General features: G+C 42.5%; 1 protein-coding gene across 1 annotated transcript in view; it reads right to left on the reverse strand.

The window, feature by feature from the left end:
- Nucleotides 1–2187: 2187 nt before the first annotated feature.
- The window catches only part of kpca (kinase C alpha type), a 143361-nt gene continuing 120016 nt past the window's right edge, over nt 2188–25532 (reverse strand). Inside the window, 3 exon segments of the mRNA NM_001141522.1 lie at nt 2188–2702; nt 10352–10480; nt 13577–13688. Coding sequence (NP_001134994.1) covers nt 2647–2702; nt 10352–10480; nt 13577–13688 — 297 coding nt within the window. The 3' untranslated portion in view covers nt 2188–2646.

The raw sequence follows: 25532 nt of genomic DNA on the forward strand, positions 1-25532 counted from the left end.
ACAGGCCCTCCGATTTGACACACTGAACTCTATCTGAGAAGTAGTTGGTAAACCAGGCGAGGCAATCATTTGAGAAACCAAGGCTGTCGAGTCTGCCAATAAGAATGTGGTGATTGACAGAGTCGAAAGCCTTGGCCAGGTCGATGAATACGGCTGCACAGTAATGTCTCTTATCGATGGCGGTTATCGATGGCGGTTATGATGTCGTTTAGGACCTTGAGCGTGACTGAGGTGCACCCAAGACCAGCTCTGAAACCAGATTGCATAGCGGAGAAGGTACGGTGGGATTCAAAATAGTCTGTAATCTGTTTGTTAACTTGGCTTTTGAAGACCTTAGAAAGACAGGGTAGGATAGATATAGGTCTGTAGCAGTTTGGGTCTAGAGTGTCACTCCCTTTGAAGAGGGGGATGACCGCGGCAGCTTTCCAATCTTTGGGAATCTCAGAAGATACGAAAGAGAGGTTGAACAGTAATAGGGGCTGCAACAATTTCGGCAGATAATTTTAGAAAGAGAGGGTCCAGATTGTCTAGCCCGGCTGATTTGTATGGGTCCAGATTTTGCAGCGCTTTCAGAACATCAGCTATCTGGATTTGGGTGAAGGAGAAATGGTGGGGGCTTTGGCGGGTTGCTGTGGAGGGTGCCGGGCAGTTGACCGGGGTAGGGGTAGCCAAGTGGAAAGCATGGCCAGCCGTAGAGAAATGCTTATTGAAATTCTCAATTATAGTGGATTTATCGGCGGTAACAGTGTTTCCTAGCCTCAGAGCAGTGGGCAGCTGGGAGGAGGTGCTCTTATTCTCCATAGACTTTACAGTGTCCCAGAACTTTTTTGAGTTAGTACTACAGGATGCAAATTTCTGTTTGAAAAAGCTGCCTTAGCTTTTCTAACTGCCTGTGTATATTTGTTCCTAACTTCCCTGAAAAGTTGCATATCACGGGGGCTATTCGATGCTAATGCAGAACGCCACAGGATGTTTTTGTGCTGGTCAAGGGCAGACAGGTCTGGAGTGAACCAAGGACTATATCTATTCCTAGTTCTAAATTTTTTTTGAGTGGGGCATGCTTATTTAAGATGGTGAGGAAGCCACTTTTAAAGAATAGCCAGGCATCATCTACTGACGAGATGAGGTCAATGTCATTCCAGGATACCCCGGCCAGGTCGATTAGAAAGGCCTGCTCGCAGAAGTGTTTTAGGGAGCGTTTGACAGTGATGAGGGGTGGTCGTTTGGTCGCAGACCCATTACGGATGCAGGCAATGAGGCAGTGGTCGCTGAGATCTTGATTGAAAACAGCAGAGGTGTATTTGGAGGGCGAGTTAGTTAGGATGACATCTATGAGGGTGACCGTGTTTACGGATTTGGGGTTGTACCTGGTAGGTTCATTGATAATTTGTGTGAGATTGAGGGCATCAAGCTTAGATAGTAGGATGGCCGGGGTGTTAAGCATGTCCCAGTTTAGGTCACCTAGTAGCACGAGCTCAGAAGATAGATGGGGGGGCAATCAATTCACATATGGTATCGAGGGCACAGCTGGGGGCAAAGGGAGGTCTATAGCAAGCGGCAACAGTGAGAGACTCGTTTCTAGAAAGGTGCATTATTTTGAAGTAGAAGCTCGAATTGTTTGGGTACAGACTTGGATAGTAATACAGAACTCTGCAGGCTATCTTTGCAGTAGATTGCAACACCGCCCCCTTTGACAGTTCTATCTTGGCGGAAAATGTTATAGTTAGCGATGGAGATTTCAGGGTTTTTGGTGGTTTTCCAAAGCCAGGATTCAGACACGGCTAAGACATCCGGGTTGGCAGAGTGTGCTAAAGCAGTGAGTAAGACAAACTTAGGGAGTAGGCTTCTAATGTTAACATGCATGAAACCAATCAATGCAGATGAAGGGCATTAGATAATGAGATGAACCGGTTTTACAGTATTTACATGATGCATAGGAAGTGTACTGTACTGTTTTATAAATTCTATTTCTGTATATATGAATTACAAATTAGCCTTTAACTAGTTAAATCCTGTTTCTAGTCTATTAGTTACAGTGTAACCATTGGTGTCCCAGGACAAAGATTGGTAAACACTGTTGAAATGTGTAATTGTAATACATACATGCAGACACAGCATCATTCGAAGACTGTAATTTGATACTCCTGGTATTGGATATGACTGAAAAATTATCTCAAAGACATTCATACCTAAACTGCACCTTTATTTGCCAAGGTAGAGTACATGATCAGTGAATATATTAAATGTACAGGCTAGAATGTGGGGATATCATGTATGGTAATAACTACATGTAAAAATGACTTGCATCCTTGGCACAAAGTTATATTATATTCAATTCAATCCATAGGCTTCATTAATGTCATTCACACTCTTTTGAAGTTGACACAACTGTCTATCATAGCTGAGGTTCATAGTTAGGTTCTGAATTAATATGTATACCAAACGTTTGGGTCCATACACAGATCGGCTAGGTAGCCTTCTAAACATCCATAGGCATACAGGTATTTTTATCCTCCACTGCACAATAAGCAAGAACCTAGCTAGCTACCTTATTCATCTATCTGCATTGCATGGCAAATATCAGCAAGGCAAGCATACAAAATTGTACATTTAATTTGCAGTAAATGCTTTAGCTAGCTAGATTCTTTACATCCACTGTTTCACAAGACGACAGCCTGGTTTGCAGGTTGTTTCAGGAGTCCCTAAAACAAACAACCAGAATTACAATTTCATACTCATGTCACAACACGCATAAAGCTAGCCATCTAGCTGGCTAATGTTAGCTAGTCAGCTAGCTTGCTAAACCGCGATTTTCGTGAATGAACTTTATGATTAAAAAAAAATATGCATAATCGTTTGTCATATTGCTGTCAAATGTAAATTTTTTGCATGATTCGTCCTAGTATTTTTGTCAGCCATCTAATGCTTCGAACACACCGACTGCGTTTTCGCATCACTGCTGCATAACATTTTGCACAGCTAGGCAACTATACTGATGCAGGTATCTTTTGCAGATGGTCGCATGCGGTTGGACACATTTAATATATATATATATTTCACCTTTACTTAACCAGGTAGGCTAGTTGAGAACAAGTTCTCATTTACAACTGTGACCTGGTCAAGATAAAGCGAAGCAGTGCGACACAAACAACACAGAGTTACACATAAACAAACATAGTCAATAACATAATAGAGAGAGAAAAAAGGTCTATATACAGTGTGTGCAAATAAGGTAAGATAAGGGAGGTAAGGCAATAAATAGGCAATAGTGGGGAAATAATTACAATTTAGCAATTAAACACGAGTGATAGATGTGCAGAAGATGAATGTGCATGTAGAGATACTGGGGTGCAAAGGAGCAAAACAATTAAGTATGGGGATGAGGTAGTTGGATGGGCTATTTACAGATGGGCTATGTACAGGTGCAGTGATCTGTGAGCTGCTCTGACAGCTGGTGCTTAAAGTTAGTGAGGGAGATATGGGTCTCCAGCTTCAGTGATTTTTACAATTCGTTCCAGTCATTGGCAGCAGAGAACAGGAATGAAATGCAGCAAAAGCAGGAATTGGCTTTGGGGGTGACCAGTGAAATATGCCTGCTGGAGCGCGTGCTACGGGTGGGTGTTGCTATGGTGACCAGTGAGCTGAGATAAGGCGGGGCTTCACCTAGCAAAGACTTATAGATGACCTGGAGCCAGTGGGTATGGCGACGAATATGAAGCGAGGGCCAGCCAACGAGAGCATACAGGTCGCAGTGGTGGGTAGTATATGGGGCTTTGGTGACAAAACGGATGGCACTGTGATAGACTGCATCCAATTTGCTGAGTAGAGTGTTGGAGGCTATTTTGTAAATTACATCGCCGAATGGAGGAGAGAATCATTTTTGCAGTATCCTCAAAAACCGTGTCTTTTTGACACAACTGCTGACAGCTACAGGGACATAAACAGAAAAGAATGCTGCTTGTGTCCACGATAGTAGGATTGCCAGGTCAGTTCAGTAGTGAGCTTGTGCTAGATGTGGCTAGCTAACCGTAGCTAGCTCGCTAACCTAGCTTGCTAACCTAGTCAATGAGAGGTGTGTGTGTGTGTGAAATAGTCATAGAAATTATGCTAGTTACTAACCCTGATAACTTTCTCAAATAATCATGTTTGAAAGAGTGTGACTGTCATAAATAGTGATAGAAATGGTAGATACTACTGTACCCCTGATAATTTGGTCAGATAACCGTGTGTGTGTCTGTGTGTACAGTAGGTGACATGTCCTTGATAGATATAGTTATGCTAGGTAATGTTTTGGCTTATTATGTTCATATAGAAGAATGTAGGAGGAAGTGGAGAGGACTCAGGGACAGGTATCAGAGAGAGAGAGAAGGGCAGAGAAAGAGAAGAGGTCTGTGTCAGCAGCTTCAGGCCAGCAGCCTTGGCGCTTCTGCCACATTCTTTCTTTTCTGGGTCCATTTATTGTGCCTAGGGCAACGAGTGGCAATATTACAACCAGACCCTCTACTACGTCATCCACAAGTGTTGTCGCCACCGGTGCATCAAGACCCTCAACGTCATCTACAAGTGAGACCACCGGTGCAGCGAGACACTATGTCATCTACTAGTGCGACCATCATCGGTGCAGTGAGACCCTCTACAACGTCTACATCATCCACAAGTATGACTACCACCGGTGCAGCCATGGAAGATGATGAAATGGAGGAAGCACCTCTGGATCTAGGACCACCTGAGATTATTATGAACCTCACGGAAGTGACCACTGAGGACCTCGTTGAACAGGATGTGGCCATGGAGACAAATGAGAGAAACAGAGAGAGAAACGAAGAGGAACAACGTCACACCAAGCGTCATCGGAGGTACCAGCCCCCAGATCCACTCAACTAATTTCAGCAGAGGCTCCTCCAAGCCGTCGAGAGGGATGCAGCCCAACCTGATGCTCACAGGAAGGAGGATGAAGAGACCCTCTTTGCCATGAGCCTGGTGCCAACACTGAAGAGGCTGCCTCAGCAAAGAAAAGCAGCAGTGAAGTTTAAAATGTATCAGCTGCTTTTCGAAGCTGAGTTCAATGGTACATTTTTTTCCTTCTCCACATCACAGGTAGTGTCAAGTGTTGCGACAGTGAAGTAAAGTAGGTCATTTTTACAGTATACTCATGTAGGCTAATTGGTATTTCAGATCAAAGTATTAATGAGGCAAATGTATAGCTGTTGTTTCTGGCTTAGAAAACATCCTAAAACAACAGTTTGCTGTCTAAATATTTGCCTGTCATATTCATCTTTATCTCTGATATACAAATTCCATGAGTAAACAGCAAGTATTACCAACTTTACCACACTGTTCCAATATTTATGCCACTAACTATTCTATACAAGCACTATTTAGTTAACAAAAATCTCACCTTTTATAGTGTTCTATTATGTTAAGCTTGTATGTGTTGTTTTTCTCTTCCCTTCCAGAGATGGAGTCCATGTAGCCGACCAGCTCACAGGAAGGACAGGAAGAGGAGAGGAGTTGTCTGGTTGTTGTTTTGACCTCCCTCCTTGTACCTTTCTTTTCGCACACGTCAGTTCCGTTTCAATTCAGTCAATTCATAAAGTCATTTGTTTCTAAAGTCTTAGGATAGCATTCATTATTAGTGTTACATAGATTTCTGAATTGACACACACACACACACCGGAGAATTCACAGATGCTCTAAAGGTGAATATATTTCTTTCATTTAAAAACCACTTGAAAACCAAGGTGTTGAAACCTTTTGTGAAGTTATGTTCCATCGACTGGTCCATGACATCCAGGGGCCATTTGTTTGTTTAGCTGTGTTATGGCTACATATTATTTTTTATTTTTTTTCAGAGACAGAGAGACACACACACCTCTCCTCCACTCCTCCACTCCTCTCTGTACCTCAGATCTCCAGTGCCCTGCCCTCGCTCTTTATGGCCATGTCTGAAGTTCCCCTACTACGTCTAGGCTTTATGAGTAGTCCCTGTATCTGTCTGCAGTTCCCCTACTACGTCTAGGCTTTATGAGTAGTCCCTGTTCTGTCTGCAGTTCCCCTACTACGTCTAGGCTTTATGAGTAGTCCCTGTATCTGTCTGCAGTTCCCCTACTACGTCTAGGCTTTATGAGTAGAGTCCCTGTATCTGTCTGCAGTTCCCCTACTACGTCTAGGCTTTATGAGTAGTCCCTGTATCTGTCTGCAGCTCCCCTACTACGTCTAGGCTTTATGAGTAGTCCCTGTATCTGTCTGCAGTTCCCCTACTACGTCTAGGCTTTATGAGTAGTCCCTGTATCTGTCTGAAGTTCCCCTACTACGTCTAGGCTTTATGAGTAGTCCCTGTTCTGTCTGCAGTTCCCCTACTACGTCTAGGCTTTATGAGTAGTCCCTGTATCTGTCTGCAGCTCCCCTACTACGTCTAGGCTTTATGAGTAGTCCCTGTATCTGTCTGCAGTTCCCCTACTACGTCTAGGCTTTATGAGTAGTCCCTGTATCTGTCTGAAGTTCCCCTACTACGTCTAGGCTTTATGAGTAGTCCCTGTATCTGTCTGCAGTTCCCCTACTACGTCTAGGCTTTATGAGTAGTCCCTGTATCTGTCTGCAGCTCCCCTACTACGTCTAGGCTTTATGAGTAGTCCCTGTATCTGTCTGAAGTTGTGCCAAAAACACATGCTCTTGTTGTTCTCTTACAGATTAGAGGCTCTTTCAAATAGTTTCATTTTTACAACACACATACCTGTCATGTTCTTTCCTGTACTTGAATACTTAAATGATGTTTTCATAGTCAGTTGTTTCAGTTGTTTATTAATATCTCATTTAGACTTAATGTGCTTATTTCTTCCCTACGCCTTTGCAGATCTAAGAAGATGAAAGTAAAAACACATTCTCTTCCTAATTGGTTCTTTTTCCACCTGTATTTTGTCAGGCCAGTGATCATGGTGGTAAACTGTACTATTTGTATGGACCCTAGGTTACCCTTTCCCTTTGTTATCATACTAACTGTATGTCGTATAACCTTAATTAGTGCTCCTGCTCACCTGATGTACCATGCCAGGTGTGTATAATACTGACGTTAATGGGAGAAGGAAGGGGTTAAGGTGTGGTCTTCACTCCCAAATTTCACTTAAATATAACTTCCAAATTAAGAGAGACAATGACACAAAGTAATCTGGGAAAAAAATTCAATTTTATGGACAACGGTGGATGGTTCTTAAAATAACCTTTGTGTTATGGGGCTCTTAAAAGAGCCGTTTCACTCCATGGCATACTGCCATGGGACTTCACCTGCTGGCGATGAGAAGTAGGTGGTCAGCTTCTCTCACCTGGAGTGCCAGTCTGGGGGCGTTGTTGGCACCTGCCCTGGTGACATCAGGTAGGTGACCATTTGGCGTGCCCGTCTCCATCCGGAGCGGCTCCTGGAATGACCTCCGCAGGTAGTTGTGGAGAACACGTGGCCTTCACGCAGGCATCGACATTTGAGGGGCTGAGACCAAGTACTCTCCGATACATTCTCCACCGGGCTGCCAGAATCCCAAAGGCGCATTCAACAACTAACCTTGCCCTGGACAGTCGTTTGTTAAAGATCCTTACAGGCTTTGGCAATGGCAGCTGGCGTCCAGCGTAGGGTCTCATGAGGTTGGGCCTCAAAGTGAAGGCCTCGTTGCCGACGAAGGTGTGGGGAACACGTCTTCAGCACCAGGGAGTGATGCAGGTGGTGGAATCTCCAATGTGCCATCCTGAAGTGCCTGGCCGAAGGCAGAGTCCCGGAGGGTTCCGCCGTCACTTCCCTTGCTGTAAGCACCAACATCGACAACACGGAAACAGTAGATGGCATCTACAATAGCCAAGAGTATAACTGAATATGTACCCTTGTAGTTGTAGAATTGCGAACCCGAGCACGGTGGAGCCTGGATTACTACATGTTTCCCGTCAATGAAGCCAAGACAGTTGGGGAAATTCCACCTCTCCAGGAACTCAGCAGTGATGGCCCTCCAGTCTTCCTCCTTGGGAACAGGCATGTATTCACCAACCAGACAGTCCCAAATGGCTTGTGCCACAGAGGGGACAATGCCTGCCACCGTGGACCGTCCAACTCGGAAGCTGAATCCGATAGTCCTGTAGGAGTCCCCTGTCGCCAAGAATCTGAAATATAATTCAAAATAATTATCAATATTGTGTGTAACTTGAATTCCACCAACATATTCTATCTACTCATATAGCTACCTCATTACTGTTTATTAAGCTCTACTAATTATATTGTAATACTCAACCATCATTAACAATGCCTTGAAACACTACAATTCAGTCTATGACTATATCAATAAACTGTAGCCCAGGCCAACTCTACTCTTAGTACCATTCTTTCTATCTACTTAAAAGGGTTCTCCGGCTGTCCCCATAGGAGAACCCTTTTTGGTTCCAGGTAGAACCCCATTGGGTTCCATGTATAACCTTTTCCCCAAAGGGTTATACCTGGAACCAAAAAGGGTTATCCTATGCAGAAGGACACTTTTGGAACCTTTAGCTAGCTAGGTTGCACATTAAAAACAATGTATCAAATATCAATCAATTATGTTATCAAAAGCTTTAAAAATGCACTAGAATTTAGCTTACCGGAGACAAATCGCCAGGTGTTCAACTGGGCTGATGGACTCCCGGTAGTTGGTATCAATCCGGGCGATCCTGGCTCCAACCATCTGGAGCAGGTGATCGAACTGGCTTCGGTCCAGAAGAAAGTAACGGAATTCCTCTCCAAACAGTCGAAGCTCTTGAATGAGAAGGTGGAACTCCCCTGCCTGCTTTCGGGACTTTAACCATCTCTGGACCCACACAGACCTGCGCTTTTGGCGGGGCTGGTCCCGGCCCAACAGCGCGATCAAGACCACCTTCCTCAACGTTGGTCTCATCGTTGAAAGAGCCGACTCTGCTATCTTGACTATTTATTATTGCATTTCACTCAAACTGCATTTTGGAGGGACATTATATTATAGGCTCTCACAATTAATTTGTGGGTGTCATCGAATAAATAATATACTTGGCAAATAAATGAATAAAAAAATGTAAAGAAATTCTACAGTCAAACTGTTTTTATTATGTTATCCCACATTTTTTTACTGGATATGTGTGCAAAAGAAATTCAACATTCACATTTTGCTACTTTCTGTCAAGTCTACGCATACAATTTCATGCATACGTTGGACACAGAACGCACTGCAACGCAATGCTGCAAGGCAAACGCAGCGTTCCATTGGAAATGAATGTACTTCTGGTGTATCAAAACGCAAGGACACAGTCGGTGTGTTCGAAGTGTAACAGTCACTAGTGCATGCAGCAGCCTCTGCAGCAGCAGCCTCCCCCAGGTCCTAGTGCCCGCCCGGTAAGAGGTTTAAGATGCGATGGAATGGTTGACGAAAAGAAATCACAGAGAAAATATATTGACCGATATATTTATTTATTTAGGGGGGCTAATGAATATTTTAGGGGGGCTTTAGGCCTAGCGACGTCCCTGCCCCAGGTATGTTCATAAAGTTTAAAAAATGGACAGGGTTTGTCGTGACTGTATATGGGCAGTGCCCAAAAAAGGGGCACAGCTTTAAAAGTACTATATAGGGAATAGGGTGCTATGAGGAAAGCGCACACACAGTATTGATCTGTATACAAAAGAGAATTGACCCGTGTCTCTGTAGGCTGCAGACTGGAGGCTTTTATTAAGTGATGGTTGCCTCACCACATGCTGTCTCTGGGCTGCTGTCACTCAAAAACAGACAGCGGGGATATTTGGTATGACCAGTTCACTTCATCTATTGAACTGTGAACGGGTGTTTTTACAAATGGAATGGTCTTCAAAGCCTGGGCCTATTGATGCGATTGACAATTGTGTAGACAGAAATCGATGTACGCTCAGGTTAGAGGGAGCACACATGCACATGGGCGCACACACCCACAAGAACGAACACACACACACAGATTGCCAGGAATCAGTGGTGACGACTGCCCGGTGGGAGCGATCCATGCTGCGAATGGATTTGTGGCCAGACGTGGTTTCTTTCTTATCAATCAATATGGGGCTGTAACAGGCAACTGACAGCTAAAGTGGTTGGTGACTGATGGTTAGGACTGATTGTGAAAAGGTAAGAGGAAGCTCTGTCAGCCATTACACACCATAACCCCACTGGGGAAGGAGGAAACGGATGCGCCTGAAATGACACCCTACTCCCTTCATAGTGCACTGATTTTGATCAGATCCCTGTGGGCTTTGGTCAAACGTAGTGCACTATACAAGGAATAAGTTGCCATTTGGGACAAACAGTGAGAAATAGATTTGTCTGAGAGATGGTCTGGTCTGGAGGCCTACCTGTGACCTGCAGCTTGTCCTCTGTGACCTCACACTTCAGGTAGAGGCGTCCCCTCCTCTCGGTGTGGTCCGTCCCACACATGCTGGGCACGTTCATCACACACTGATTGTGCACGTTCATGTCGCAGGCTGAAGGGATGCAGACACACAGAAAGACAGACAGAAAGAGAGAGACAGCATTAAAGAGGTACCAGGAGAGACAGAAGAAAGGCAAAAACTGATGTGCTTTATTCATGAAGTCAAAAGGCCAGGTGTTGCTCAGGAATAACTGATATCACAAAACTGATTTCATCCTGAAGAAATTGTAACTGTGCTGTTTACATGTGAAAACATGGTTACTGTATGTCAAACACCCTGTGTTGTTTGTGTCGCACTGCTTCGCTTTATCTTGGCCAGGTCGCTGTTGTAAATGAGAACTTGTTCTCAACTGGCCTGTCTGGTTAAATAAAGGTGATATAAAAAAAAATCAGCGTCTACAAACAGCCTCTGGTCTACAATATGGCAACACGCAATTAAAAACACAAGATGATAATCTAATTTGCAGTCTGATTAGAACAGCCAGCATGTGCCAATCTCATTTTCCAACCATAACCTAATCCCTATTTATATATAACCCTGAGTCATAATTAGTACTACACGCCAGCTCTGGTGAAGAGATATGATGTACTATTTACCATTGAATTAAAGTAATTCGTGCTTTATCACATATGAAAATCATAAGACTGAGGGAATTGTACTAATAAATCCGCACATCAGCTTTGACAATGTATATTTAAAGATCTCTGGAATCGTGTGGGTTTCAGAGAGGAAACTGCTGGAAGGAATGGACAGGAAATGGAAATGCAGTTTTAAATAATGGAAATCATAATTCGGCAATATAACAGAATTGTAATTTAACTTCTTTTTGCAGTATGAGCGATGTCAATAAAGTTGTGTTTGAATGTACTTTGAGCACATCTAAAGCCTTGTTTCCATTGTAACTTTGAAATCAACCCGTGTTGGGCCTTGGTGGGCTAGCTCAAATCATGTTTCCACTGCCTCCCGAATTTAGAAACGATCTCATGTTGCTTGGTAGCCAATGTGACTGTGCAGCTAGCTTCGCTAATGTTGCTAGCTAGCAACCAACATTTTGTAGAAAGTCCTTTTGCTACAACCAGCTAGATAACTAGCAAGATGAAGAATTGAATTCACCCTCACCACACTGTAACGTTACCCCATACTCCTGCCAGTGCTAGCCAGACTCAGAGCCATGTATTCATAAGGAACAAAAATATAAAAGCAACATAATTTTACTGAGTTACAGTTCATATAAGAAAGTTAGTCAATTCTAATATTCATTAGACATTAATCTATGGATTTCACATGGGACTGGGATTACAGATATGCATGTGTTGGTCACAGATACCTTAAAAAAATATGCCTCACAATGGCCTCAGGATCTCGTCACGGTATCCCTGTGCATTCAAATTACCATCGGTAAAATACAATTGTGTTTGGTGCCTGCCCATACCATAACCCCACCATGGGGCACTCAGTTCACAACGTTGACATCAGCAAACCTCTCGACCAACCAACGCCATACACGGTGTGCAGTTGTGAGGCCGGTTGGAAGTACTGCCAAATTCTCTAAAACGAGGTTGGAGGCGGCTTATGGTAAAGAACTTAACATTGAATTCTCTGGTAACAGCTCTGGTGGACATTCCTGCAATCAACATGCCAATTGCACACATCCTCAAAACTTGAGACATCTGTGGCATTGTGTTGTGTGACAAAACTGCACATTTCAGAGCTACCTTTTATTGTCCCCAGTACAAGGTGCACCTGTGTAATGATCATGCTGTTTAATCAGCTTCTTGATATGCCACACCTGTCAGGTGGATGGATTATCTTGGCAAAGGAGAAATGCTCACTAACAGGGATGTAAACAAATTTGAGCACAACATTTTAGAGAAGTAAGCTTTTTGTGCGTAAGGAACATTTCTGGGATCTTTTATTTCAGCTCGTGAAACACGGGACCAACACTTTACATGTTGAGTTTATATTTTTGTTCAGTGTAGTTTGCACTGCTCGCATTACTTTGACATCCCATCAGCAGTAAGAATATAATATATTATTATTATAAAGTTGTGTGGAAGCTGTCAGAGTGACTTGAAGGCTACTCAAAGTGGCGATTGGCAACGATAGAACTGATGTTCTGTGTCTGACTGACAGGCTCATTTAGAAAAGGTGAAGCAACAAAAGAGCTGTGGTGTAATGTGATGGATATCATGCTAGATATCATGCTAGCCCAGGGAATGCTAAGGGGATCCAGTCGTATGTTAGGCATTGTGCTGCCAAACAGCCAAGCCGGTGCTTTACAGGGAACCAATAGGCAGGGCAATTCAAACTCACCGGCGAAGCTGTCTTTGTCCGCCTGGAAAATTGCATTACATTCCTGTCATAGAAATGAGGCAGGTAACTTTTAGACCAGATAGCTGCATCTGTACCTCATAATAATTTACATGAGTTATGTAAGTAAATGTGTGATAGAAATGTCACCATCTGCTAACGTTAAAATGTTTGTTTTGGAGCATTTTTGCATAATGACAATCATAACACTGCCAAAGAATGATAACATTAGCTGTTATGAAATGACTCCCCAGGTGTTACTAACACCTAGCCAACATTAACCTCTTCAAATCAAGAAACTCCTTTCACCAGCGAGGTCCAGCTTCATCACAGCTTTCCTGGCTCCATCACAGCCCACTATAACACATTTCAGTATAAGGAGAGAGCTCCATATCCTCTTTGGCTGCCAGTGCATTTAGCATTCTGTCCACTTTAGACGGGTCCTAATCGGCATTCCTATCTGTCTGTCTGTCAATGGGAAGAGCAGTTAGCGAGATAGCACTAACTGTTAAATGGGAAGAGCAGTTAGCGAGATAGCACTAACTGTTAATGGGAAGAGCAGTTAGCGAGATAGCACTAACTGTTTGTGAGAAGATTTCAGCTCATGAAAGATGGGACCAACACTCTACATTTTTGTTCAGTGTAGCTTGCTAGCTAGCTAACCAAGTAACCCAGATGACATCAGCGGGTGGATCAACAGTGACGTATGTAACATCAGCGTTCCATTATTGGTTAGATTGGCCATAGCTAGGTGAACCGCGTGTCAGCTTAATGTTTACATCGCAGGTTATGTATAGTGATCCCCAGTCTAAGTGGATGGAGAGGTACATTACTCACTGTCACACTTCATCCCCTGGTGGATGAGACCATACAGGAGAGAGCCACAGTGGTCGCAGAAGGTGGGGCTGCCATAGGTGTGGATCTTAAACTTGTGCTTGGTTCTGGGGTCCTGCAAAGACAAAGAGACATGGTGAGGGGTTAGTTAAGTATGATCAGAGTGGTAATGCAACAGAAAGAAAAGTACCCAAAACATGAATGTAGAGTTCAATTTTTTTCCATGTTATTAACTCCAGTCTGTACAGTTCAAGTTCCTTTTCCACAGATACAGTAATGATGGAAAGCTATTCAACTGAGCCAGACATGGCAGGATATGAAAAAAGGTATGAGAGGAATAATTGGAGTCGATACATGAGATGAGTCAGTGCTAGTCATTTAATTTGAATGAAAAACTTGTACTGTCTATACAAAGCATGTTCTTCAGCACTGGCTTGACAAAGTATCTTTCTATGAGGAAAGGAAAGAAGCAAAAATTAAATGAATTAAACAGACAAGGCTAAGGGCAAAATCCTTTCTGCAAGGACTGTTCTAATATTGAAACAGGGACATTTTACAGAATTGAAAATGAGAGGATATAGTACTTTTCTAAATACAACCATCGCAATCTCCAAAGCTCACTCTATTTTGCACTGACCAGTGCTGTTAAATGGTCTGTAAAGAAAAAAAAAAGTCAAAAGCATGTCCTGCAGGCTCACAATTCCAGCGCTGATTGTGCATTGATTGCAATATGCACACTTTTTTTTTCATTTCTTTATTAACCACTCATATGTGGACCAATACCCATGATCAAAAACTCAAGTGGTTGTCCAATTAATTAACTTCAGCCACACTTGAGGTGGAAAATCCAACTTCTAGAGTAGGTCAATCACTGTAGACTGATTGTCTGAGCCACAATGGATGCACCTTATGTTACAGTTGGACTTTTTATTAGCTGGAACTGATCTACTGTACTACAGTAGTCTCTAAGTGCAACTCCTACATAATGTATACAGCGCCTTCAGAAAGTATTCACCCCATGACCTTTTCCACATTTTGTTGTGTTACAAAGTGGGATTAAAATGAATTTGTCATTTTTGGTCAACGATCTACACAAAATACTCTGATGTGAAATTGGAAGAAACATTTGAAAATGTATTTAGGACATAAAGGGGTTGAATACTTATTGACTGAAGACATTTCAGCTTTAATTTTTTGGGGGAAAAAGTAAAGGGGTGTATATATTTTCTGAAGGAACGGTGACTTTGTAGCAGTAGTGTACATTTACATTTACGTCATTTAGCAGACGCTCTTATCCAGAGCGACTTACAAATTGGTGCATTCACCTTATGATATCCACACAACATTATATTCCAAACTGGTAATAGCAGCAAAAACAGGTATTCTACCGTACGTACCAGTAAGCTTTGTTGTAATTGGGCAAAAATATGTCACTCCATAATTGGTTTGTGTGAGGCAAAGAGTAAGAGACCAAGGGCCTTCATGTGTCAGTTCAATAGCTTGCTAATACACAACCCTGTCCTCCAGGCGATGCTGGTGCATTTTAAATCAGTCTTATACACTATTAATGATTTGGTACACACTATGAAAAAAAAAAAGTTCTCATGGAGAATCACAGTATATCAATCTGTTTCAAAGAGAGTAGGTGAGAAACTGATTGGATGACTAACAGATGTCAGAAAAGACAAGGATAGATATTATACACCGACTTACCTTTTGGTTTCACTCGAGTTGTAGACATGTTCTAGTAATGTAAAGTAACAGTCGAAAGTTTGGACACCTACTTTTTCAAGGCTTTCTTTATTTTTTACTATTTTCTACATTTTAGAATAATAGTGAAAACGTAAACTATGTAATAACACACATGGAAACATGTAGTAACCAAAAAAAGTGTTAAACAAATCCAAATATGTTTTATATTTGAGATTCTTCAAAGTAGCCACCCGTTGCCTTGATGACAGCGTTGCACACTCTTGGCATTCTCCCAACCAGCTTCACCTGGAATGCTTTTCCAACAGTCTTGGAGTTCCCACATATGCTGAACACTTGTTGGCTGCTTTTCCTTCACTCTGCGGTCCAACTCCTCCCAAACCATCTCAACTGGGTTGAGGTTGGGTGATTGGAGGCCAGGTCATCTGACGCAGCACTCGATCACTCTCCTTCTTGGTCAAATAGCCCTTACACAGCCTGGAGGTGTGTTGGGTCATTGTTCTTTTGAAAAACAAATGATAGTTCCATTAAGCCCAAACCAGATGGGGTGGCGTATCACAGCAGAATGCTGTGGTAGCCACGCTGGTTAAGGGTGCCTTGATTTCTAAATAAATCACAGACAGTGTCACCAGCAAAGCACCACCACACCTCCTCCTCCATGCTTCACGGTGGGAGCCACACATGCGGAGATCATCAGATCACCTACTCTGTGTCTCACAAAGACATGACGGTTGGAACCAAAAATCTCAAATTTGGACTCATCAGACCAAAGGACCAGTCTAATGTCCATTGCTTGTGTTTCTTGGCCCAAGCTTGTCTCTTCTTATTGGTGTCCTTTAGTAGTGGTTTCTAGCAGAAATTCAACCATGAAGGCCTGATTCATGCAGTCTCCTCTGAAAAGTTGATGTTGAGATGTGTCTGTTACTTGAACTCTGTGAAGCATTTATTTGGGCTGCATTTATTTGGGCTGCAATCCTCTGCGGAGAGGTAACTCTGGGTCTTCCTTTCCTGTGGCGGTTCTCATGAGAGCCGGTTTCATCATAGCACTTGATGGTTTTGCGACTGTACTTGAAGAAAGTTTCAAAGTTCTTTACATTTTCCGGATTGACTGACCTTCATGTCTTAAAATATTGATGGACTGCCGTGTCGCTGTGCTTATTTGAGCTGTTATTGTCATAATATGGACTTGGTATTTGACCAAATAGGGCTATCTTCTGTATACCACCCCTACCTTGTCACAACACAACTGATTGGCTCAAACGCATTAAGAAGGAAAGAAATTCCACAATTTAACTTTAAACAAGGCACACCTGTTAATTGAAATGCATTCCAGGTGACTACCTCGAAGCTGGTTGAGATAATGCCAAGAGTATGCAAAGCTGTCATCAAGGCAAAGGGTGGCTACTTTGAATAATCTCAATATAAAATATATTTTGATTTGTTTAACATTTTTTGGGTTACTACATGATCCCATATGTGTTATTTCATAGTGTTGATGTCTTCACTGTTATTCTACAATGTAGAAATTTTTTTCTAAATAAAGAAAAACCCCTGAATGAGTAGGTGTCCAAACTTTTGACTGGTACTGTATATCATTAGAAAAGGATGTCACAGTACCCTGAGTGCTCAGAGTATAAGTTGGCCTTAGACACAGATCTAGGACCAGCTTGCACTCTTCAAACTGGATCTTCAACAATTGGGGGGAAAACAAACACTGATCTTAGAGCGGTGTATAGGGGCAACTTCATCCTACTACATTACTATACCAAAGGAGAACATACCCAATCCTTAGTGAATGGTTGGTTACTACTGTCATTGGTATAACATGACACCATGAGTCATAATAGGATATGAAGAACTCAAAGAGCTCAAATGAGTAGTGTCATTTTAATGACCTATATTTTATCCTTGCAGGCCACAGTTGACTGACACAGAGAGCTCATTGGGCATCTTTTCCTTGTTTCCTCTACAATGACCCATGTGTGTATCAAAGCAGTAGACTTCTGCCACATATTATATTCTGACATGATTATCTCGCCCTGCTCATCGCTGGATCATCAAGGGCAGCTCTGAGGTCAGTATCCAGCCCTCCAGCAGCCATCTGCAACACCTGGATAGTCGTGCTGTGAAACTGTTCCCAGACCAGTGCCAGAGCATTACTGAGGCCAAAGAGCAGCAATGTAATATACCTCTAGGATTTGTCCAAGATCAAATAGGAGAACTTGTCCAAGGTCAAATAGGAGAGTGTTGCCCTTATGGAGCATGGTGAAGACAGATAAAAGGTCTAAGCAAGTGTAGGAGATCAAAAGAGAGAAAATGTGTCCCTTTATCCGTCACCCCTACAAACAGTATTGCAGCCTATCATAGTTCAGTATGGTAGAGCATGGTAGACTCCCTGGAGCAGTAGTACTACATGTAGACTATGAACAGCTTCACTATGGTGTCTGGTTTTGTGTTATAATCTCCAAACGTGACCATATATTTACATAGCGGGGTTAACAGCCCCTATTTAGAATCAGGCCAACCGTACAGCTTTACGAGACGCAACACCTCATCAGATTATTGTTCGTACTGGAGTTTGATAGTCAAATCACGGCAATTATCATAAGGGCTCACTTTTATATCCACGGAGAACAGGAAGTTCGAGATAAAAGAGTTAGTCTTCCACGGACCGGTCAGAACAGAGTAAGCCGAGCTTCGTTGGAAATGAAATCTATTGTCAGCCCAATGTAAAAATGAAATTACTTCAATATCTTTTAAACTCTTATTTCAGTTACGTCAACGACGATGTTCAAAGAGATGGAGACACGTTGATAACGGCATTAAAGAGATCATGAGATATAGTAAAGAAGATGATTTGAGATGGGGCTTTGCATGTAGAAAATCTACTTCATACCTACAGTTAGGGCTGTGGCGGTCATGAAACTGTCAGCCGGTTACTGTCATGCAAACTAATGCCGGGCCCACGGTAATTTACCGTGAATTAACATAAACACATTTAGTATCTCCAGGTATCCACGCATACAAGCTGCGCACAAGCCGCTGATGTGCGCCTTTGCAACATCTACATTTAAAATAAATCAATTGAACATACGCCATAACAATAAATCAATTATTTATTTTAGTCAGGTCTAAAGAAACATTATGATATGAAGAAAACGTATTTCTGAAGAACAGAATATAAGTTGGCACTATGTTACCTGGCTATGTACCATGCCATAGGCTGTAGCCGTGATCGTTTAGCTGACAACATTTGCTAATAAGTCCCATGGCATTATTTTATATTATATGATTTTATAGTCAGAAGAATATCATTCAATTTAGCTGAATAAAATAGAAAGGATATTTTTCCCATTCCGGAACGAGCGCACATATGAAGTGTGATGAGCATAAAAGTGATCATTTGGAAAAAGGTCCTATGTGCGAGATTTAGAGTTATTTGGCAACTTTAGTTGTGAATGATACAAACCTTAGAATGTCTTAGAAATCAAAGCATATGGGCTCCATGGTGCAACTATAGGCTGTTGATTTGAGAAAGTCGCAAAAAAAAGCTTGCACTCAGTTCCTTGCCTCAGGCTGCACACGCTGTTCTCTCATCAAGTGATCATACTTTCACCCATCGCACTATTCTCAATTTAATCTGGTCTTTACTAATATGTAAAATGAGTTTTGATTTAGAATGGCCCATTATCAAATGGGCAGGAAGAGGAGCAGGGGGAAAAATACATGTCACTTGTATGCACTCGAATAGCGAATGGAGGTTGAGCGCTTTCCCGCCGGTCCAGTTTTCAATAATGATGGGTAGGCTACTTCGGATTTATAGCGGAGCATGTGCTTAATATGAGCAGCTGAGAAATATATGTAAGAACACATTTCACTCTACTGGACCAACCACTGTTTTAGGAGCATGCTATCGCTGCCTGACAGGTGACATTCCGCCCAAACTCTGCCATGGGCTCTCCAACCTTGTTCCTGCAGCTACCCATTGCTTCATTTAGGAAACCAAGTGAAATCTGTCCGGGAACATCGATAGTAACATAGTTTCGCAACGAAACATATTTCAGCCCCTCTGCACACTCGAGAAATGAATAAAGGAGAGAGAGGAGGAGATGGAAACGAATGGTGGTGAGATATTCTGTATAGCTAAAAGGTAATGTGTCACCCAATTAATTATTAAAATTCCCTATTACTAGGCTATTCAAAATCGCCCTGGACAATCAATGAGCCTAGGGCGTTCTCTCCCAGACTCGTGGACAGAAACGTTGGAGAGTAGCATAAGATAGCCTAACCAGTCCACCAGTATGCATAATAACACAGTCCACACTCAGTGGGGTTTACTCGAATTTGTTTCATTTTGTAGGCTAGACCAATTAAGTACCAAAGACATCTTAAATAAGTTTAGTTTGATGTTTTTCTGCCATGCATAATATGCAGTAGGCAATGCGTTGTATAATGCATTGTATATGATGTCAGAGTGGTTAGAGGGACAATAGAGCCCTGAGTAACAGGCCATTAGGACCTGATGGTAGTTAGCAAGTTGGGTACTACCAAAGCATGTCCAGTGTGCATAACAGGAGATTACCGTGACTCAATGGTCAAGTGGAAGTTGACTGCGGTCATGACTCATGACTGCCGGTGTGGTGGCAATAAAGTCACCGCAACAGCCCTACCTACATCCTGTTGTAGTAATCTATGGTAGCCCTTACCCTAAAACGGGAATGGTCTCCTCAGTATGTGGTTTGAAAGTGATCTTCAGTGCATTCGGAAAGTATTCAGATGCCTTGACTTTTTCCACATTTTGTTATATTACAGCCTTATTTTAAAATGTATTAAATGTTGTTTTTTCCCCCCTTATCAATCTTTTTGACAAAGCAAAAACAGGGTTTTACCATAAAGGCCTGATTGGTGGAGTGCTGCAGAGATGGTTGTCTTTCTGGAAGATTCTTCCATCTCCACAGAGGAACTCTGGAGCTCTGCACGAGTGACCATTGGGTTCTTGGTCACCTCCTTGACCAAGGGCCTTCTCGAGATCTGTGCCTCGACACAATCCTGTCTCGGAGCTCTAACGACAATTCCTTCAACCTCATGGCTTGGTTTTTGCTCTGACATGCACTGTCAACTGTGGGACCTTATATAGACAGGTGTGCGCCTTTCCAAATCATGTCCAATCAATTGAATTCACCACAGGTGGACTCCAATCAAGTTGTAGAAGCATCTCAAGAATGATCAATGGAAACAGGATGCACCTGAGCTCAATTTCAAGTCTCAAAGCAAAAGGTCTGAATACTTATATTAATAAAGTATTTCTGTTTATACATTTCTAAAAACCTGTTTTCACTTTGTCATTATGGGGTATTGTGTATAGGAAAACATGTAATTTAATCCATTTTAGAATAAGGCTGTAACACAACATTTGGAAAAAGTCACGGGGTTTGAATACTTTCCAAATGCACTGTATATTTCCCTATAAAGGGTGAGCTCTGATTTACAGCTTACTTTGCTGTTGAACTACGAAATGAAAGAGTGTAATGCATGCCTATAAACTCTGAAGCGCAATGTTACAACCATAGAATTAGGAATTAGAATACTAAGTAATTTAATAGGATCTCTATGGTGACAACGTTCATGTTTACATGTTGCAGTCATTTGTTTCAACGCAACAAACTAATTCCATTGGCTTGCCGGTCACATTTATGAACTCAGTTTCTTGCTCGAAGGTCGTTACTTTTTTTCAATACTGCACTGTTTTACAGATGAGAAAACATTCCAGCTATCGCTCGACTGAAACTCACTTTGGGGCAATTTCTAAAGTAAATAGGTGGCAAAATATCTACCTTGGACAAATATGGGAGATGGTAACTAAAGTATCGTGTCCCATCTTGCACATAATCTCCTGAAGAAACAAAGGCCAAATGTAAATACAGTAGGGAGTTCTCTTACTGTAGCCTGTGCTGGATAGAGGCCATGTCAGATGCCACAGGAATAGTGGATCATGGCATTGCAATAGAATAGCAAACTGAGCTCTAGTTGTCATGTGACGTGGTTGGAGGCCTGATGTAAATGGCGTATCAGCATCATGGAAGGGAGTGCATTGAAAGTTGCATTTATGTGTACACGTGTTACTAATTTGATGAAAAATGGCACATTGAAAGTACACATCTGATATTCATGCATCACTCTCCCTACTCATAATCCATACTCAGTTGGAGAATAATGCCAACTGTGTGTCACTCACTCACAGCCGAAGCGTCAACTGAATTGAATTGTCAATATGCCATGAGTAGGACTATGCCTCAGTACTCAAACTACATGGATTCATTCATATTGCCCATGCATTCAACAGTGTGTGAAACAGCAAAGTCATCCTTTCGCCTGAAAATTGGAAGGCTGCCAGTTAGTAAAGTGGCATACTACTTTCCCGATGTTTTCTCCATTTCAGCCATAAGCCTCTTTTAGAGAGTCCAATCCAATTTTAAGTGGATTTGCATTGAGAACCCCATCCAGACTACCCCTCTGCAATGAATTCCGTTTGATGTGAACACCTGGCTGTTTATAAAAGTGGAAACCTCTCGGAGCGCTGCTCTCTTTTCCAGGAAAGTGGGGATAAACGTATGGAAGGAAGCTCGGGAAACGCAGCCAGAAATATCTCCTCAGTTCCTTGAGACACAATCTTACACTGCCTGCCAAAAAGGGAACACACTTAATGAAAGAAGAGGGAGAGAAAGGGAACGATGCTATGTCTTGTTGAGAGGTGATGGAGCGCTAAGCGGGGAAGTACGATGTGATTCACTCTGTAATTTAGCCTTGTCACAGTGACACTTAGTCCAGCCTGAGGACTCTTGGATACTCCAATAGAGCTGGGCGATATTGAAAAAGATCCATATCGCGATAAATTGCCTGAATTGATGAGATAACGATAAATAGAACCATACGTTTATAACATTAATGTGCACCAGTTTTTTAATGATCCTTTAAACTACTATTACTAGCTTGATGGTTATAGCCATCAATTGTCCTATTAACAATCCCCCATTTTAGCAAAGTTTCAAACTTCACATTTCTCTAGTATAGTCTACTTATCGCAATGAACGATATCAGCACGCCTGCGATAAGTGATCGGTGTCGATCATTTTCGGTTTATCGTTCCAGCTCTACCCTCCAAGCCGTCTCACCTCTCCAGCTCCCCAGCTGTCTCACATTACGGTTGGAATTAACTGGGCACCTTGGCCACACACACACACACCCCTTCAAAATCACTTCAATTTCCCACCTTCATCCCACTCCATCCCCGAGTCGTGTTGGACGCTACATTAAAGCCCCGGAATAAAAGTGTCTGAGTGAGTGTTTGTATTTTAATTGCATTGTCTCCTGCTTCTCACTCGCTCTCACACACACGGCAAACACCCCTTAATTAGCTGCCCCCACGGTGTTCGACGAAGCAGACCGGGCTGGTTAAAACGAGAGGGGGAGGAAGGAAGAGAGAGGGAGAGATACACAGCAAGACTGAGACACAGACAGACAGAGAGAGATAGAAAGGGTTGTCGCGCCAGCTGCAGTTACTCATGTCCACCCACACACATCTGATCCTGAAGGATTATCCGCTTGTTTTCCATCTTTTGCCTTGTTCTCTCCTTCCAAGGAATGAATGAGAGGAGGGGAGGGGAGGAGAGTTCAGCTGCAGAGGACTTTTTCTATTGTTTTAAAAAAAAAAATCTCTGGTCACCTCAGTTAGCATGGGTAAAGAAAACGCTTGCAGACTGGGTTAGGATTTCAAGACAATTCACAGGTTGCCTAGAGTAACATTATAAAGAGAGACGGTGAAATCCTGATTGTGGATATAAATTAGCAAGCTTTTAATATGAATATATATTAGCAAGCTTTTCGTCATTCAGGTGTGTGTTAACAATCCCCTGTGACAGATATGCAAGGCACTACATAAATGGTCACTGGGGAGACACACGATGTCCCAACCTTTGGCTGTATTACCTCTAAATGAGTATGTCTGACCAGAGGACGGTGGGGAATGTGGACAGTGGGGCTGAGGTCCCAGCTCTGTGGCCAGTCTCTCATTAGGATCTAATTGGGTCTTTCGCCTTGGCCATTCAGGTCAGTACTTGTGCTATGTTAGCTCAGGGTTTCCCAAACTGGGTTCTGGGGCCCGCGCAGAGTGCACGTTTTGTTTTTTGCCCTAGCACTACACAGCTGATCAAGCGTTGATGATTTGAATCAGCTGTGTAGCGCTAGGGCTAAAACCAAAACGTGCACCCAGCGCGGGCCCAAGGACTGAGTATGGGAAACCCTGCATTAGCGTAGCAGTTAGCGTGGCATTCTAGGGGTATCAGGTTACAGGGTTATAGGAGATGATTGACTGGTTTGTACAGGGAAAACATCATTACAGCTGGATGGAGTAACAACATCAGCATGGACCCTTTTCTTGGCTGGGCAAAGTAGTGGACAAATTGGTTCTTAATTGAGATTGACGGCAGAAACGATCCACGGCTGCAACCGACGGCCACACTTGAGATGATATTAAACAATGGGAAACACATTCATGGATTTTTTTCTTCTTAAAATCAATTTGCATGCCTCTTTTTAGCGAATCGTTGCCCGTTTTACTCTTGAACACGGTGGTCCTCTCCAAGTTAATGAGAGAGGCGTGACTGGAGTGGAGCGTGTGTGGGACCCGTACCAACCAGGCAATTAAGTTGTGTGTGTGTGGGGAGCACGGAGGTGACAGCATTACATCAGCTAGTAATGGGACACAGTGAGCTGGGATCATCAAATCTGACCTGTTTCCCAATTGGGGAACTACTGGGTACGCAGGCTTTTGGACCAGACCTAACATTATAACACACCCGATTCAGCTAAGCAACGTTCTGATATACAGAAAGTACGTACACACACACACACACACACACCACACCTCGACTTTTTCCACATTTTGTCGTGTTACAAGGTGGGATTAAAATGGATTAAATTGAGATTTTGTGTCACTGGCCTACACACAATACCCCATAATGTCAATGTGGAATTATGTTTTTTGACATTTTAAGTCAATAAGTGTTCAATACCTTTGTTATGGCAAGCCTAAATAAGTTCAGGAGGAAACATTTGCTTAACAAGTCACATAAATTGCATGAACTCACTGTGTGCAATAATAGTGTTTAACATTCTTGTTTAATGACTACCTCATCTCTGTATCCCACACATAAAGATAATTGTAAGGTCCCTCAGTTGAGCAGTGAATTTCAAACACAGATTCAACCACAAAAAAAGACCAGGGAGGTTTTCCAATGCCTCGCAAAGAAGGGCACCTATTGGTAGATTGGTAAAAAAAAAAAATATCCCTTTGAGCACAGTAAAGCTATTAATTACACTATGGATGGTGTATCAACACACCCACACAACAAAGATACAGGCGTCCTTCCTAACGCCATTCCCGGATGCAGTGTTTAATGGCTGTGATGGGAGAAAACTGAGGATGGGACCAACAACATTGTAGTTAGTTACTCCACAATACTAACCCAAATGACAGAGTGAAAAGAAAGAACAGTACAGAAGGAGTGTACTGAATAAACATATTCCAAAGCATGCCCCCTGTTTGCAATAAGGCACTAAAGTAAAACTGCAAAACAGAGGTGTGAATACTTATGCAAATTATACATTTTTGTATTTCTTTTGTAATAAATAATAATAGATGGGTGAGAGGAAAACATCTATTTTGTATTCAGGCTGTAACACAACACAATGTGGAATAAGTCACGGGGTGTGAACACGTTCTGAAGGTACTGTAGCTACTATGGAACAAATCAAATAGGGGGACCAGGGCAGCTATAATAGAATGTAAAAAATGTCATGGCTTATATAGACAATCAAAGACTACTTAAAGGTAGACTCAGCAATATGACGTGGACGTAGAAAGTAAACAGCGGTAGTGTGTCAACAACTAAGAGCGTTGAAGCGCGAAGCTAAACTTCACCGCTGTTTTGGTCCTGTTGCTACCACACCGTGACAACGTGAAGCGAACCTGTGCAAATCCGCAGATGCTGTGTGTGACTGTGTGAGAGCGAAGTCTTGCATCTCGCTCAGCCGCAATATCTACGGTGCTGCTCATGGCAACGTCATTTCGCTGAGTCTAGTCTTTGCAGCTTAACGGTAGCGGGCCAATCTCCAGACAATTTAATATAGGGAAATAATAAGCTGAGAAAATGTGAGTAATTGTGAGGATAAAAACTTTGATTGGAAGTTC

The sequence above is a fragment of the Salmo salar genome, chromosome 02 (genome assembly GCF_965601325.2).
Source record: "Salmo salar chromosome 02, fSalSal1, whole genome shotgun sequence".
Taxonomy (NCBI): Eukaryota; Metazoa; Chordata; class Actinopteri; order Salmoniformes; family Salmonidae; genus Salmo; species Salmo salar.